The sequence below is a fragment of the Barbus barbus genome (assembly GCF_936440315.1).
Source record: "Barbus barbus genome assembly, chromosome: 1".
In the NCBI taxonomy this organism is placed as follows: Eukaryota; Metazoa; Chordata; class Actinopteri; order Cypriniformes; family Cyprinidae; genus Barbus; species Barbus barbus.
The window spans coordinates 23,890,944-23,909,200 of record NC_136729.1 but is presented as its reverse complement, the minus strand read 5'-3'; the positions used below and the strand labels follow the sequence as shown (position 1 = coordinate 23,909,200).

Sequence of the window (18,257 nt, the reverse complement as noted above, 5' to 3'; positions counted from 1 at the left end):
AGCTAATTCTGATTCTGATAAATAAATATGAGTGACTGGACTTTACTGCAGAGCTTGTGCAAACATGCACATCGCTGTAATCAGATGCGTTTTTAACTGCTGCTTTCACGCCTCTTGTCAGTTTTTGTTGTGTTTATTTCGTTATTGAGAGGAAAGCGAGCAGCATAGATTTACATATTCATCCAAACACTGCTCAGCAGTAGTGATGAGTCGTTCTTGAACGATTTGTTCATTTTGAACAAATCTTTAATATGACTCGGGAAGAACGAGTTGTCTCGGGGAGTGATTCGTTCAGTCGCGCATGCGCTACATCCTATAGGTTCTGCACTGAATTCGTTCACCTGTTTCGAGCCTTCGGGTTTTTCCGAGTCGTCCGTTCATCACGTGACAGCCTCATACGCGTAACCTATGCAGTCAGAGCCGGAAAGAGAATTGATGGAATGAGAATCGATTAATTCATCTCTTGAGTCTTCGGGTCCGAGTCGTTCATTCATCACGTGACAGCCTCATAAGCTTGTCAGATAAGAGGTGAGGTGAGCTAATCATAGACTAAAGACCAGGTAAACAACACATTATTTTGTTTTCTGTTTCTTATACCATTATAGTTTTGTATTGTTTGTAGTGTGATCAACCTTTTCATAAGTAGTAGATGTGTTAGGGAAGTAGCATGTAACATTTTAATTATATTTTGCTAAAATGAACGAAAGGACTCGAAAAAAGATTTGTTCATTTTGCTGAACGAGACTCAAAGGTCCGAGTCAGTAAAATGATCCGAACTTCCCATCACTACTCAGCAGCTTCAGGTTCGTTCGGCTGCGTTTGCTCTGAAGCGCTGTGTGTCATCTTCTTTTGAATTGCATCCAGAAGGGCTGAATTACAGTCTTGCGCTACAGCGCCACACTGGTCAAACTGCAGTATTGCAGGCTCTAGCATTAGGTCATATGAGATCAAACGACTGCTCGACAACAAAAATATTTGTAGAAAATTTTTAAATCGACGTTGTCGATAACGTCGACTAATCATTGCAGCCCTATCCCCAACAACAAATTGACATGCATGCAAGGTCGAAAAACACTTTCGTTGTCTTATAATATGCATTTATTTTTACCTTACATGCTCAACGACTCCCAACGATTCGCTCAACGATTCATTTCATGATAAAGCAGCATTTGTGAGTGCAGTGCTGCTTTGTGTACAGCGTTTCCGGGGAAACCGCTCCAAAAGTGGCATCTAGTGGTGGTGACCAGAGGTGGAGGATTGTGCATTTATGTGAACAAAGCTTGGTGTACGAACTCTGACATTGTTGGAAAACACTGCTCACCTAACCTAGAGTTTCTCATGGTTAAGTGTAGACCTTTCTATCTGCCGCGGGAGTTCACTTCCACTATCATAACTGCAGCCTATATTCCCCCGGATGCTAATGCCAAGCTTGCTATGAACGAACTGCATGCGGCCATTAGTAAACAACAGACTGTACACCCGGAAGCTGCATTTATTGTTGCGGGTGATTTTAATCACTCCAACTTAAAGACAGTGCTCCCCAAATTCCATCAGCATGTCTCCTGCCACACTAGAGGAGAAAAAACTTTGGATCATGTTTACACAAACATCGCTGGAGCTTACATCGCGACTCCCCTCCCCCACCTCGGACAGTCTGATCACCTTTCTTTGTTTCTCACCCCCAAGTATTCACCCCTCATCAACCGTGTGAAGCCATCAGTGAAGACCATCAAAGTGTGGCCAATGGGAGCAGAGTCTGTACTTCAGGACAAGTTTCAACACACGGACTGGAGTATGTTTGCTTCTCAGGCTGCCAGTGGCTCTCACACGGACATTGACATCTATACCACCTCTGTACTGGACTACATCAATACCTCCATTGACAGTGTCACAACAGAGAAACAGATCACAACGTACCCTAATCAGAAGCCATGGATGAACAAGGAAGTGCGGCTCTTGCTGAAAGCCCGCAACACTGCTTTCAGATCAGATGACGCTCAGGCCTACAGCATATCCAGGGCTAACCTGAAGAGGGGCATCAAGAAGGCCAAGCACTGCTACAAGCTAAAGGTAGAGGAGCATTTTTCCAACTCTGACCCCCGGCGCATGTGGCAGGGCATCCAGGTCGTGACTACAAGCCATGCAACTCCACTCCAACGGTCACAGACGTCTCCTTCCTTGATGAGCTAAATGACTTTTATGCTCGCTTTGACAACAACAACAACAACAAGGAGACAGCCACCAAGATCACACTCTCAGGAGACCATCAGACCCTCAAACTCACCTCCACAGATGTCTGCACAGCATTGAGCCGGATCAACTCATACAAGGCTGCTGGCCCCGACGGCATTCCTGGACGTGTGCTCAGGACATGTGCAGAGCAGCTCTCAGGGGTCTTCACAGACATTTTCAACCTGTCACTCACCCAAGCAACGGTGCCAACATGCTTTAAATCCACATCCATTGTGCCAGTGCCGAAACACTCCTCCCCAACGTGCCTGAATGACTACCGCCCCGTAGCACTCACACCCATTGTTATGAAGTGCTTTGAGCGACTGGTCCTGGCACACCTCAAGAACTGCCTCCCACCCACACTGGACCCACACCAATTTGCCTATAGAACCAATAGAAGCACTGAGGATGCAGTAGGCACAGTACTGCACTCGGTACTCACACACCTGGAAAACAACAACAACACATATGCACGGATATTGTTTGTTGATTTCAGCTCAGCATTCAACACCGTCATTCCCTCCAAGCTGACCACTAAACTTGGAGACTTGGGTGTTAACACCTCCCTTTGCAGCTGGATTATGGACTTTCTGACCAACAGACCTCAGCATGTTAGGTCAGGCCTCACCTGCTCCACCACCATCACACTCAACACCGGCGTACCACAGGGCTGTGTGCTGAGCCCATTTCTCTACTCCCTCTACACCCATGACTGCAGGCCTGTGCATGGATCCAACTCCATCAAGTTTGCTGACGACACCACAGTGATTGGCCTCATCAGAGACAATGATGAGACTGCCTACAGGGAGGAGGTACAGCACCTGGCTGCATGGTGCGCTGACAATAGCCTGCTCCTCAACACCAGCAAGACAAAGGAACTTATTGTGGACTTCAGGAAGAAGAAAAGTGGAACGCATGACCCCATCCACATTAACGGGATGGTTGTTGAACGTGTCTCCAGCTTCAAGTTCCTGGGAACCCACACCTCGGAGGACCTGACCTGGACCACCAACACATCCAGCCTAGTCAAGAAGGCTCACCAACGCCTCTTCTTCCTTAGGACACTGAAGAAGAACCACCTGTCTCCAACCATCCAGCTGAACTTCTACCGGTGTGCAATTGAAAGCATCCTGACCAATTGCATCACAATCTGGTATGGGAACTGCTCAGCTGCTGACCGCAAGGCACTACAGAGGGTGGTGAAAACCGCCCAACGCATCACAGGGACACCACTCCCTGCCATTGAGGACGTCCAGAGAAAACGCTGTTTACGTAGAGCTCGCGGCATTCTTAAGGATTCCTCTCACCCTGACCATAGACTGTTTAACCTACTGCCCTCTGGGAGGCGCTTCAGGAGCCTCCGAACAAGGACAAGCAGACTCAGGAACAGCTTTTTCCCTACAGCTGTTTCCCTACTAAACTCTGCCCAATGATACCCCCCTCACACACCACTACAAACTCTTCACCCCTCCCCATCATTAAATCGATTAAAAAAAAAAAAAAAAAAAAAAAACAACAACAACAACAAATCTACACACTGAGTACTATGTACTGTAAATTTTTATTTCTATGCACTTTCAATGTTCATTGCACTAGTGTTTATATATCTTAATTTATAGCTTATTCATATCCATTTGTAATTATTTTCATAGTTTTTGCTCATAGTGTACATACATTTACTGCACAATCCATCTGTATAGTATGTTCATATCACCCATCTGTATATCATACTGATAGTATTTAAAAACTTGTAAATTATGTCCATAGTACTACTGCCTTATCTGTATATTTCTGTACATATGTAACATATTGTAGCCACTGTATATCCTGTACCTCTGCTTATTGCACTTCTGGTTAGATGCTAACTGCATTTCGTTGCCCTGTACCTTACATGTGCAATGACAATAAAGTTGAATCTAATCTAATCTAATCTAATCTAGTGGCAAAGAATGAATTTGCATTTTCATCCAGACCAACGTGAAAAGACCAACAAGTGGGCGGGCTACACTCACCGGCCACTTTATTAGGTACACCTGTTAAATTGCTTGGTAACAAATTACTAATCAGCCAATCACATGGCAGCAACTCAATGCATTTTAGGCATCTAGATGTGGTGAAGACGACTTGCTGAAGTTCAAACCGAATGGGGAAGAAAGGGGATTTAAGTGACTTTGAACGTGGAATGGTTGTTGGTGCCAGATGAGCTGGTCTGAGTATTTCAAAAACTGTTGATCTACTGGGATTTTCACGCACAACCATCTCTAGGGTTTACAGAGAATGGTCCGAAAAAGAGAAAATATCCAGTGAGCGGCAGTTGCGTGGATAAAAATGCCTTGTTGATGTCAGAGGTCAGAGGAGAATGGGCAGACTGGTTAGAGATGATAGAAAGGCAACAGTAACTCAAATAACCACTTGTTACAACCAAGGTATGCAGAATACCATCTCTGAACACACAACACTTCGAACCCTGAAGCAGATGGGCTACAGCAGCAGAAGACCACACCGGGTGCCGCTCCTGTCAGCTATGAACAGGAAACGGAGGCTACAATTCGCACAGGCTCACCAAAATTGCAACAGCGTGATGCTATCATGTCAATATGGACCAAAATCTGAGGAATATTTCCAACATCTCGTTGAATCTATGCCACGAAGAATTAAGGCAGTTCTGAAGGTAAAAGGGGGTCCAACCCGGTACTAGCAAGGTGTACCTAATAAAGTGGCCAGTCAGTGTATATACACAGTATATATAGACGAAATATATTCAAATAGAAAGCAATTATTTTAAAGAATTTCACAATATTTATTTTATTTATTTATGATTTAACGCCATGTCAGCAACAGTGGCTATATTCATGGCACGAGGAAACATTTCAATTTCACAATTCAGTCGTATATAATTTCAAAATAATTATATAACAACTTTGTTTGAAAATTATATATATAAATAAAAAAATTAATTAATAAGTACAAATATACAAAAACAACAAATAACAACAAGAACAAAAGTAATAAGAACAATTATATAGTGTTTCAGCTTAATGCACAAAACTTTAATTTAAATCGTCCCAGGAGAATTATTTTTGAAAATGTCCATTAATATATTTTTTTTATAAAAATGTTGCCTAGTATTATTTAAAATTGGACATTCAATTCAAATATGTTTTATATTCATACGTTTTTTAAACCGTTCACAGACCGGTTTGTATTTCACAATATTATTGCTTTTGCTGTATTTTGGATCAAATAAATGCAGGCTTGGCAAGCAGAAGAGAAATCTCTAAAACAAAAAAATAAAACATTAAAAATCTTACTGTTCAAAAACTTTTGATTGGTAGCGTACTACATCAACTAAATGATTTAAATGTTGCAGTGTCTTCATAGTGCTGACCAGAGATCAGAGCGTCACTCTTACAGCTAAATGAACTGGCACAAGTAGCTTGGGCTCTCAAACGTTAAGCACATGGAGGCATAAGCAAGTATAGTTCAGTCTTACCTGTGGTAAGATTGAGGTGGAGGGGTGGGGGGCAAGACCCATTTCCTCCTGTGTGCCCACATTTCTCTGTCTCTTTCAGGCCTGCCAGATTGACTCTAGTTACTGTCCTGCACACAGCTACTGTAAACAGCAACTGACCCTCGCAGTCTGTGCCTCTCTGAGATAAATCTTTCTTCCCCAACACCCCCTACTTCCTGTTGTGACACTTCCTTATGTGAGTGTATGTTTGTGTTTGTATTGCATGTGTGAAAGAGACAGAGAAACAGAAATGGGTCAGGGGTAAAACTTGATTCTTGTAAAGAAACCGCCTCAAATAGAATATGAGCTACAGACTACAGGAATACACACACACACACACACACACACACACACACACACACACAGAGAACAGGCTCCTGTAGGAAACTATTTTTAGTACACTTAAAGGAGAGCCCCAAACAAACACACACACACACACACACACACACACACACACACAGAGGCAGGCAGCTTTCCCTGCTTCATACAGAGGAAAGTGACTGATGATCTTGAACTTATCTTGATATCTTTGTTCATGACATTGAGAACACAAGCTGCTATAATAAACAAAAATGAAGAACAGACATTGTACAACTGTACTTCCTTTGTCACACTCATCTCACTTTTAACCACATGGAAACACTCACCCACAGATGCATATCTTAAGATATTTTATAAAGCAAAGGCTGATGTCCATTTCCACTATCTGTCTTTCTTTTAGAGACGTGCATTTTGCTCATTCCGACAACTCAAAAGATGAATCAACCAATATCAAAATATTTTGTTTTATCATCATCTCAAAAATCTCAGTGTACAGTACTGAATCTGGTTACACTAAAACAAAACTCTAAAGTGAGTTGTGGATGGGGTCTTTAGAAGGGTTATATGATGCTTTTTTAAAGATCATTATTTTGTGTATTTGGTGTAACAGAATATGTTGACATGCTTTAATGTTCAAAAAACATTATTTTTCAAATACTGTACATTTCTGCAGGTCCTCTATGCCCTGCCTCTCTCAAATGCTTCGTTTTCTACAAAGTCCCTCCTTCCGACAAGCACAGTCTGCTCTGATTGTCCAACTGGCACAGTGCATTGTGATTGGCCGAACTCCACAAGCACTGTATGCGAATGTAACTCCCCTTACCATAATCACGAGCTTCAGCTTTCAAAATAAATGTAAAGACAGTTATGTCCTTAGTTTTACCATCAGTTCAAACCCGAGAGGGGAAGAGAGTCGCGTGACAGACACAGTTAAGCATCTCGTATGTATTTGCACACAAGCCGTAGTTAAGACAGCTGACTCCACTGTGATGTGACCCTCTCTCTCTCTATCTCTCTCACGCACACGCACACACACACACACACACATACACAACACGAAAAACTCTGCATTTGAACAGTCAATAGCAAATACTTAAACTAATAAAAATCATACTTACAGTCGCTGATTCAGAAGCGCCAGATTGTCATAGCAAAGTCAGAATTACCTCCTCTCCTAGGTTCACGAAACGGTCGTCCATAAAATGCATTGCTGTTCTGTTGCAAGTAATCTTAATGATTCCTAAATGCATCTACTTTCCTTTTGCGTTCGCCTAGAAACACACAGCGTTTCCCTGTCATGGCTGCATCAACACTGCTGCGGTTACTGAAACCACGCCTTCTTTCTTTGCGTAAAAATTTGGGTGGCATTACGCAAATATTTCCGCATCGTGACATAGACATGTGGGGGTGTGTTTGAATGAGCCATTTAAGGGGGGCATGGCAGAGTCTTAAATTTGATAAAGAATATCTCTTTGGTTTTGAGACTTTAATCTTTGCAACTTCAGGGATCTTATCTATGCACAATCAGCTTGTAACACTCCAAAGAGAAAGGAAAACTTGAAATCGAATCATATGACCCCTTTAAAACAGGTCTATTCATTTATACCAGTGGTTCTCAACCTTTTTTTTCACCGGGCCGCACTATGGTCCAAGTGCAAGTCTCACGGGCCGCACACATGTCATTTACATATTACGTCATCAATACAAACCAACCAGATTTATAATATCATAATATTTAGGCTATAAATAATATCTAAACGATTACATTTATTGAAATAAATAATTATACTCACCATTAATAAAACACCTGATACTGACCAATTTTGTGAAATTCTGCTCAAAAGGAGTAACAGCACAATGAAGTTGCGATTGTAAGTTGCAGTTTGTAAGACACGCACGGAGGCACATGTAGCCTATGTTGATCCAAGTATGGAAAGCATTTTCAAATTTAATAATCTGAGGTTCTCTCCAGAGATGTTTTGCCACATTTCTGTAATTAAGGATGATTGCTGCGTAGTAGCCTATGGTTGTTTCTTTTTACCTGAACATCTTCAAGTGAGTGACAGGGCAAACCGAAAGCTGATGCCGAAAGTCCAGCACTCTCTTCACTGCTGATGCTACGACTATTCTGGTTGAATGCGTTCCTTCACAGGCATTTCCCACGTTTTGTTTTCTCCCTTAACAAATTTCCCCATTCTGATGCTCAATTTTACAGAACTAATGGCTGCTGATGACTATTTGAATTGAATTCTGCCAAAGTGCGTGCTTGTGTTCGTTAAATGCGTAACATTAATTACGTGAGTACATAGGTCTACTCATGTCTGAAAATAATAAATGAAAAACTAAATTTTACATAAAAACATTATAGCTTATATTTGTTTAGTACATTTTTAAATTAATGTAAAAACTAAAAGTAATTGTAAAACTGAAAGTTATTTTTTAATTGTGTTCAGCACATAGACCGTAACATTCAGCATGGTGGGCCGCATTTGGATTTGTGACGGGCCGCGGGTTGAGAACCACTGATTTATACTGTTATCAGCACATGAAGTAGATTTGTCTCTTGTCGTCTCTGAGAGAATGCGCTGTTAATGCAGCCTTAAAAAACTGTCAGTTTTTTTTTTTTTTTTTTTACTTTCACTTTCTGTTTAGTGACTGAAGTTAAGACGTTCACCGGCATAACTATTGCACGTTGCTTGTGTGATATCCATTGGCTCGCCTTCATGGTTTAAAACAGAAATATTTCCAGTATAACCCCAAACCCCCTTGCATATGTATCTTAATTGCAGGGATACATGAAAGAGGAATCAAATCGGTATGCCGCACTGTCTGAAATACATCTCTATGCTTGTGCGCTGTACTCGGGTGTGTGCGAGTACAGCGCGCAAGTAACGAATTGAGTTCGGTTTAGTTTCTTCTTCTTGTGGTTTTAAACAGCTTGAACATGTAAATTGGCAAATTAATCTGCGAATCACATGCCGAACGGTGGGGTCTGGACCTGGTCCATATATCACGGATCAACTGCGATCCGTTTAAGCCCTTATAGCCTATATGACAGATCAGTGCAATCTTTTATTTACTAATTCAACATGAAATCGTCAAATTGCATACAACGAAAATACTAAATAATTAGAATAATCATTTACGCACAATAAATAACAGATCGTCATATCTATACACATTTTCCTCAGAACGTTCTCACTACCTGGTAGGAATTCTTCCACGGCCCGGTACTGGGGCGCGACCCGGTGGTTGGGGACCTCTGCTCTAAAGCTGGGTGCACACTAGAGGATTTTCAAATCTTAACCGATTTTAAAACCATGGAAGACCACAGACATGAAGACAGTTCAACCGATTTTTAGCCATATAATCATGAACGCGCACACAAGATGATTCAAGCAGACCGCGAAACCGCATACTTGAAGATTGTAGGAACGATTTCACAGTGACACGTGATCTCACGGAGAGTCACGAGATCAAACGTGGCTAGAGAAGAAAAACAAACAGGACAATCGACATTGTCAGCTGGCTCTCCTGGCGCACGTTCTGTTTCACAGTGAAAAACAAAGTATACAAAAGAAAATGGGTGATGTGCTCTGCTTTCACGGCATGTTCGTGGCTGCCAGGTTTCAGCTATAGAAGCACGCAACATCCGGTGAGTGACGCTTGCTCGCTCTCATTGGCTATCGTGGGTATCACATCAGAGGGCAGCCCGATCAAGAGTCGTAAATATCAAAATGTTTGATATTTACGATTTGAGTTTGGCGACGCTCCGTCTTGATTGGGAGCAGATAAATAATCGAAATGACACCACACAATAGAGGATTTTTGGACAAAAACAAATTGCTTGCGACAACCCACGAATCGGGCCACACCCTCTGATTGTTCGGGGGTGCAAATTGGCCTTAAAATCGCCCTTAAAATCCTCTAGTGTGCAGCCAGCCTAAAGCACTGGTTCTCAATTCCAGTCCTGGGGACCCCACATTTTGCTTGTCTCCTTTATTTAACACACCTGATTCAGATCACCATCCATGAACTGAACTGAATGTGTCAGATAAGAGAGACACACAAAATGTGCAGAGCAAGAGGTCCCCAGGATGTGAATTGAGAACCACTGCTCTAAAGTATCATCCATAATATTACCGTTAACCCCCCCCCCCCCCCCCCCCATTTTCATAAGTCATCGTTGATTTTCACTCTCTATCCTCTCATTGTCTCTCAGCAGAACACTGGGTTTGCAGATTGTTACCTTAGTGAAAGCAAGAAGGCAGACTTTTGCATCTAGTTCTGACCAAACTGCTGAACATCATTTAACTCCAAATAATTAATTTAAGATATAATAGGACAGGACAGAGAGGTACAGAAAGAACATGTAAGATGCTGTCATCTGTCCTCTCTCCACTAGGGGGAGAATGTACTCTTCTTCACTGATGGCTCTGTAATCTGTTTGGCTATATACCCTTTCTATCTCTCCATTCTTTTATTCCAAACAAAGTACTTTCTTTCTTCAACTGAAACAAAAAAAAAGAAAGGAAAAAAATGTTTGTGCTGGCTGCTCTTATCCATGCATTTACAATGAATGAGCACTAAGGCATTAAAAAGTATTATTATTGTACACTATGCTATAAGTGTCAAATTTTCCAGTTAAACCAAACTTTTCTTTTTGTAAGTTGTATTCAAGACCTTTGAGTTTCTGTGTGTATCTGACAATAGTTTTAACAAATGACATGGTGAAATGCTCGTGAAGTGACTCTCAGAACAGCTCTGGAGATTAAGTTTATGCCTTCATATCTTCATAGTTCATACAGTGAGACAGCAGACACTAAAAACACAACAAGCATCATGCATGCTTGAGTATGTGTGTAGTAGACAAAACTTTGGCATTAATTCACAGAAACACGCAGGCATATTTAAATTGCGGGTTTTTTGTTTGCAATTTAATATTTATAGACACTAGTTTGTATGGCAATTTCATAAGTGTACAGCCATAGCATTTGATTCATATAGTCAGATTCAGCATTATACAGTAAATGTCATTTTTATAACTGTATTCCATGATTCCACCAGTGTTTTCTGCATCACTGACACGATCAGTTTTTGTGAACTATTTTTTTTTTTTTAAGATCCTGCATATTTATACAAAAAACATATAGAATGGCCCTCTGGGGTTCAGTGACATTTTGCTCACTCATCTTGAATCTCCACACAAAGAGCAGCTCGGCCCACCGGCACACTTACAACTGTCAATTATCAGCAACCCAGATGGATTTAAATATGGTAAAATATTTCACACAGAGCTCACGGTACTACAATCTACAATTCATATAAGTATAAATAAAGTCAGCAAAAATATTATTAAACAAAAAAACCAAGGATGTGCACAACTTGGTTTTGTGGACAGATTCTGCTGCTATTTTAGTGTGTTTGTGAAGAGGCAGCATTTGCTGCATCTCTCACAGCCCAGTGTGTTGGACATTGTGTTCCAGCCTATGAACTCTAGCTTCAGAGAGATCAAGGCCAAAGTTACCATGGCGTCTGTCACTGTAGTGAATGCTTATCAGCTACAGGCATCGATTAACTACGAAACAGTGAAGGCCGGTTGTTATTGGCTCTTATTAGCTTGTTTGCAGCTTTGTCATGACGATGTGATACAGTAACCTCAAGACTAATTGGAGCAGGGCGAGTTGGTCTAATAAAACATGACCTATTGAACGTGTACAGAGTTTAGGTGCACAATATAGCAGAAACTACAAGCAACCGGTCTTCTCCAGCGATACAGTGCGTGTCTATGGACACATTACAGAGTACACACAGTTCCACTGAGCGCACACAGTTTACATCTACACAAATATCTCTCACACACAGGGCGGCATTTGTAATCTGTGTTGTACAGAAAAGGTTTGAATAATTAATTTGAACTCAGTCACAGGCTCTCTTGTGTCAGTCACTAAGTGATGTCCTTTCTCTAAGTGTGTGTGATCACATTTGTTTTAGCTCTTTTTCAAGCACACAATATAGGACTGGTTTAGGATTAGGTTTTCTGACAACATCTCAGCAGCTGCTTTCTCTCAAGAGCATCTACTTGATGCCTTAAGAACACTTACAGGCACTGGCTTCAGTAAACTAATGAACAGGACTCATGAACCGGCACATCCTAACTCGAGTGCTAAGCCACAAAATGTTGCTGTGGGATCTGTACCTGGAGTGTTTCTCTCGCTCCCTTTAAAAAACATGTAATGTCAAAATTTAGGGAAGCAATCTCTCGGTGCTCAAAGCAGAGGAAAAGTGTTTTTGTGATGGCTCAGACTGTGGGAGGACAGCTCCTGGTGAAGCAGAACCTGCAGGGCACACTGACTCACTCCAAATACACTCAATCTACAGCCATTACACACACCCTTCAGTACAGCTGGGTCCCTCTAACTCACTCTTACACAGAGCAAACAGACACAGAAAGGCATACACTCTCACATACAGAACATATAAAAAAAATTATACAAATGGTATAATGTGCAGTAATACTGTATACTGGACAATTAGACTAGATATAGATATCAGACTAGTCTAGATATATTTTAACCTTTTCATAAAATCGGACTTTATCATATGCTGCGATACTATTTACCAAAAAAGCCAATGATCACTATATAGACCACCACATGGACAGAACATTTGCTTTAGTTTAAAAATCAGTTAAGTTTTTTCTTAAAGAACACCAACCCTGATTTTTACACTGTGTCTACACTACACCAGAGGTGACCAGAGGTGGGGAAGTCGTGGCCTAATGGTTAGAGAGTCGGACTCGTAATTCAAAAGGTTGCGGGTTCGAGTCTCGGGCCGGCAGGAATTGTAGGTGGGGGGAGTGAATGTCCAGCGCTCTCTCCACCCTCAATACCACGACTGAGGTGCCCTTGAGCAAGGCACCGAACCCCCAACTGCTCCCCGGGCGCCGCAGCATAAATGGCTGCCCATTGCTCCAGGTGTGTGTTCACGGTGTGTGTGTTCACTGCTGTGTGTGTGCACGTTGGATGGGTTAAATGCAGAGCACGAATTCCGAGTATGGGTTACCATACTTGGCAGTATGTCACTTCACTTCACCAGTGTCAAAAATAATTTATCCTTTAACAAAAAGAATGAAATGTCAGTTTATTGTCAGAGATTTTTCGTGAAATCATCAGAATAATTTTTACAGTTTTATAGTCCTTGGTCTTGTTGCATCCAGTATACAGGTGCATCTCAAAAAATTTGAATATCGTGAAAAACTGAATTTTTTTGTAACTTATTTCAAAAAGTGAAACTTTCATATATATTTTACATTCATAACATGTAAAGCAAGACACTTCAAAAGTTTTTTGTTTTAATTTTGATGATTAGAGCTTATAGCTCATGAAAGTCAAAATCCAGTATCTCAAAATATTAGAATATTTATATTTGAGTTTCATTAAACGACCATCACTACAGTATAAATTCAGAGTATCTCTTGTTCTTTGAAACCAAAATAATGGGCAAGACTGCTGACTTGGCAATGGTCCAGAAGACAATCGTTGACACCCTCCACAAAGAGGGTAAGTCACAGAGGGTCATTACTGAAAGGTGTGGCTGTTTACAGAGTGCTGTATCAAAGCATATTACATGCAAAGTTGACTGGAAGGAAGAAATTGGGTAGGAAAAGGTGCACAAGCAACATGGATGACCCCATGCTTGAGAATACTGTCAAGCAAAGCAGAAGAATACTGTCAATTCAAACACTTGGGAGAGCTTCACAAGGAGTGGAATGAAGCTGGAGTCAGTGCATCAACATCAGAAGCATCTAACCTGGGCTACAGAGAAAAAGAACTGGACTGTTGCTCAGTGGTCCAAAGTCCTCTTTTCAGATTAAAGTACATTTTACATTTAATTTGCAAATCCAAGTCTGGAGTCTGGAGGAAGACTGGAGAGGCACAGAATCAAAGCTGCTTGAAGTCCAGTGTGAAGTTTCTGAAGTCAGTGATGATTTGGGGTGCCGTGACATCTGCTGGTGTTGGTCCATTGTGTTTTATCAAGTCCAAAGTCAATGCAGCCGTCTACCAGAAGATTTTGGAGCACTTTATGCTTTCATCTGCTGACAAGCTTTATGGAGACGCTGATTTGCTTTTCCAGCACGACTTTAGCACCTGCCCACAGTGCCAAAAACCACTTCCAAGTGGTTTGCTGACCATGATATTACTGTGCTTGATTGGCCAGCAAACATACCTGACCTGAACCCCATATGGAATCTATGGTATATTTTCAAGAGAAAGATGAGAAACAGTCGATCCAACAATACAGACGAGCTGAAGGCTCAACAGTGCCTCAGCAGAGCCACAGGCTGATCGCTTCCTTGCCATTCCTCACTGATGCTGGAATTTGTGCTAAAGGAGCCCCGACCAAGTATTGAGTGCACAAATTAACATACTTTAAAGAACTTGAACTTTTCTGCTTTACAAATCCTTTTTTTGATTGATCTTAGGAAATATTCTAATATTTTGAGATACTGGATTTTGACTTTCATGAGCTGTAAGCTCTAATCATCAAAATTAAAAAAATTTAAAACTTTTGAAATGTCTTACTTTACATGTAATAAATCTAAAATATATATAGAAGTTTAACTTTTTGAAATAAGTTACAAAAAAATTCAGTTTTTCACGATATTCTAATTTTTTTAGATACACCTTGCAGGATATCAGATACCGAATCAGACAAAGTTAAGATTCGATCAGAACATCGAAACATGAGAAGCTGAAATTCCAGAGAGGCCCAACAAGATGCCGTAAATCAGATTCCTAGCTCCAGCCGTCTGAAGAAAGCCTAACCAAGCCTCTTTCATAAAACAGCTTGCAACATTAAGCCAAAAGAACACTTATTGATAATTCCAATTCAGGAAGGAGATCGTCAAATTTGGCGGCAAGTAATCAAGACTGATGGTCAAAGAGATGGCCGTCACATGTAAATCTGTGATAGAAATCACGAGCTACAGACTTTCTTGGGTGGGTCTCCCCCCAATACAAGACAAAGACTTAGACTGAAATTCCTTTGCCCAAAGAACATGTCTTCATGTTCTCCATAGAACTACACAGAGACTTTCTTTTTCATATGCACCTAAAATCATCCTAAAAGGACATTTCTATGCACAACCCCATATTATGTATGTAACCCACACATTAGACTATCATGTTTTAAGCACATATTATGTATGTCTTTTTAATAACTATTGAATGACTTTAAGGGTTATTCATGTTTGGTATGTATGAGTTTGAAAAATCATGCTTTAAATGTTTCTTCCAATAAATTATTTGTCAAATGTATCATAGTCTTGTTATAGAAATCATGTTCAAAAGTATACTTTGCAAGAGCCTGTAAAGTTCGGACATGTGACTGATCAGATAACATGTTGATTTCTTGATTGGGTGGTGGAACAGAGCAACACCCCTAGCTAAGATAATTTCTAATTAAAAACTCGACACCATCAGACTCTCTCTTGTTTTTATCTCTTCTTTTTTTTTTGCTTAAACTTTTGCCACTGTGTTTTTGACATCGTAGTGCTCTGGCCTACGTGCCAGCTGCTACCACGATGAGAAGAAATACCACCTAGTCTCGTTACATCCTTTTATTCTTTCATTTTAGTTTATTTTCTTTCTGCTGAGTTTCGTGTTCAAAAGTTAAGTTTGCCGCAAAGTCCAGTTCGACTGCACCCGCTTCAAACTTCAACTAGCAACTGAAACCATCTCCTGCCAACGCCCAACGATTGGCTTCCCAAGACTTCACTACAAACGACCACTGAACTGTCAGCCAATCAGCAACTTCTGGAAATCCCCTTTCCTGCAATGACGACAACAAAAGGGAATCCCTCACAAAGGCAAGGCAAGCAAGTAACCTCCAGATTCGAACTGAATTGGTGCATTTAATACAAATTTTAGCCTCATTGAGAAACTCAATGCGAGAGTCAATTAAGTGATTGATGGCTGTTCAGGTCTATGCAATTGCACATATTGCTGTAAACTTGGGATATCACATTTTCATTCTCTTAAACTCATACTTTCCTTACTTTCTCTCTTTCTGCAATGTGTGAATTCTTGTGTTCATGTGTTAGATTAGTTTACGTTTTACGTTACAACCTGTAGACACAGTGTCAGATAGATAGATAGATAGATAGATAGATAGATAGATAGATAGATAGATAGATAGATAGATAGATAGATAGATAGATAGATAGATAGATAGATAGATAGATAACTAACACATTCCTGCATATTCAAGTTATGAGATAACAGTTTAATTTAAAATAATAAATGGTTTTATTCTGGTAGCATTATCTTATTGTGTTACATTGGAATGATCAGAATGTTTTTGACTACTGAAATCTATAAAAAAATTATAATAAATAATAGCAAATATGCTTTTGATATATATCGCATTATAAGTTAGTTGTAACAGTTTTTCAGTCAACCATCAAGGGTTGTTATTATAAGAAACAGGAATTTATTGATGTGTCATATCATCACTAAAAAAGAGCTTGAATGTAGTTGTCTAGTGACTGGCATGGCATATTTCTGACAATATGAGGGTTTAGCCTAGAAAAAAATCTGACACACAGAAATAGCATAAACTGAATTATCACAATTTCTGTTGCATTTATACCTCTATCAACAGATAGCACACAGATTCCCTCTGAGAGAAACAGAGTGACATTAATTAGAAATGGTTGGTCGTTGAGAAAGATGAAGACAGACAGGGAGTTATACAGAGAAAGAAGGAAAAATAAAAAGACGGGGGAGGAATAAAGAGAATGAGAGAGACTCAATTAACAAACGCCCACTTCCTTACTGTCTGTGGCTGCAGCATTATCCTCTGGAGCAGCCCACAAACCCACACAGATGACTGTCAGAGACGATCAAATGCTCACTGAGTGCCATGATCACTAATCTATTGGCTAAAATAATCTCCACTGAGATTATCTGTGAAAATCTCTGCTTACTTGTTTTCTTACTGGGTCACAAAAGAAGTCCTTTCCATCAGACAGTGTTATCGGTGCAATTTCTGTCACCAGATATGACAAAGATTTTGCTCTCTCTCTTTTTGTATTTTTTTTTTTTTTTTTATTAAAACCTGTTTTCTCACATCCCAAGCACCACACCACTGTCATGGCGACCCCTTATTTAAATCATCTCTTTTGAATAATTTCTGTTTCCAGTTCTTTTCAGCAGAATATGCACATGGTGTGAATATTATTTTTGCCTGTCTCTAGGGTTACAATGGCCGGATTGTGAAAAAACACGAACTTATGTAAAAAAAATATGTAAAATAGATTTACTTAGACGGAAATTTCCGGAATTACGCAATTTAATTACAAAATAAAAGTAATTGTAATTAGCTACAGTTACTAAGAAAAGATGTGTAATTAAATTACAGTTACTTATGAAAATGTTAAGGATTTCAAAGGGGACTTTACTTTTGCGCAATGAAAGATTATTAATAGTCTTTTGCTTGTTTTTTCATGAATGTATTTTACAACAATACAAAGAGCAATGTGTACCATTTTACCAGATTTAGTCCTACACTTATTCACTTTTATTTGTAAATAAAAATGTTTCACTAGGTTTTATAAAATTATTGTGCGCCCATGATTTTTCTAGAGTATCTTTTGCTGCAGAATTACCCACTAACCTAGTTTATAATAGTATTTTTGTCATAGATTATGATTATATATGTTTTCATTTGTTACTTTTCATTAAAATTAAGTAGATTGTGTTTAACACACAAAATAGTGATGATCAGGAAATTCTACATCACTTAAAAAAAAAAAAAAAAAAAAAAAACTGGTTCGGATTGGATCGGTATTGGCAGATACTCAGAATTTTCAGGATCGGATCGGTTCTGAAAAAATGGTTTCGTTGCATCCCTATATATATATATATCAGTCAACCAATTAATGTGCTTCTGTCTGAAGAGAAGCACAAAAATGAGAATAATAATTTAAGGGAAAGCTGCAAGTATCTCGTGCCGGCGCGCTGGTTAAACTCCGCGAACGCGGCTTCCGAACTGCGCTCCCAAGCATTCATCTAGCGAATCTCCGATCCCTTCCTAACAAAATGGATGAACTACTTCTCCTCACCCACACAAATAAGGACTTTTCAAACTCTGCTGCATTGTGCTTCACTGAAACCTGGCTGAGTGAAAA

General features: G+C 40.0%; 1 protein-coding gene across 3 annotated transcripts in view; it reads right to left on the bottom strand.

Moving 5' to 3' along the window:
- Positions 1 to 18,257, bottom strand: part of LOC306846292 (diacylglycerol kinase zeta-like) — a 131,699-nt gene that overhangs the window by 95,575 nt on the left and 17,867 nt on the right. The window contains exon 1 of one of the 3 annotated variants that reach the window (XM_079379561.1): positions 5,726 to 5,913. The exons of the other annotated variants lie outside the window; for them this stretch is intronic. Coding sequence (XP_079235687.1) covers positions 5,726 to 5,787 — 62 coding nt within the window. The 5' untranslated portion in view covers positions 5,788 to 5,913. Of the gene's footprint in view, positions 1 to 5,725; positions 5,914 to 18,257 lie in introns of those variants that run through there. 3 annotated transcript variants of the gene reach the window in all.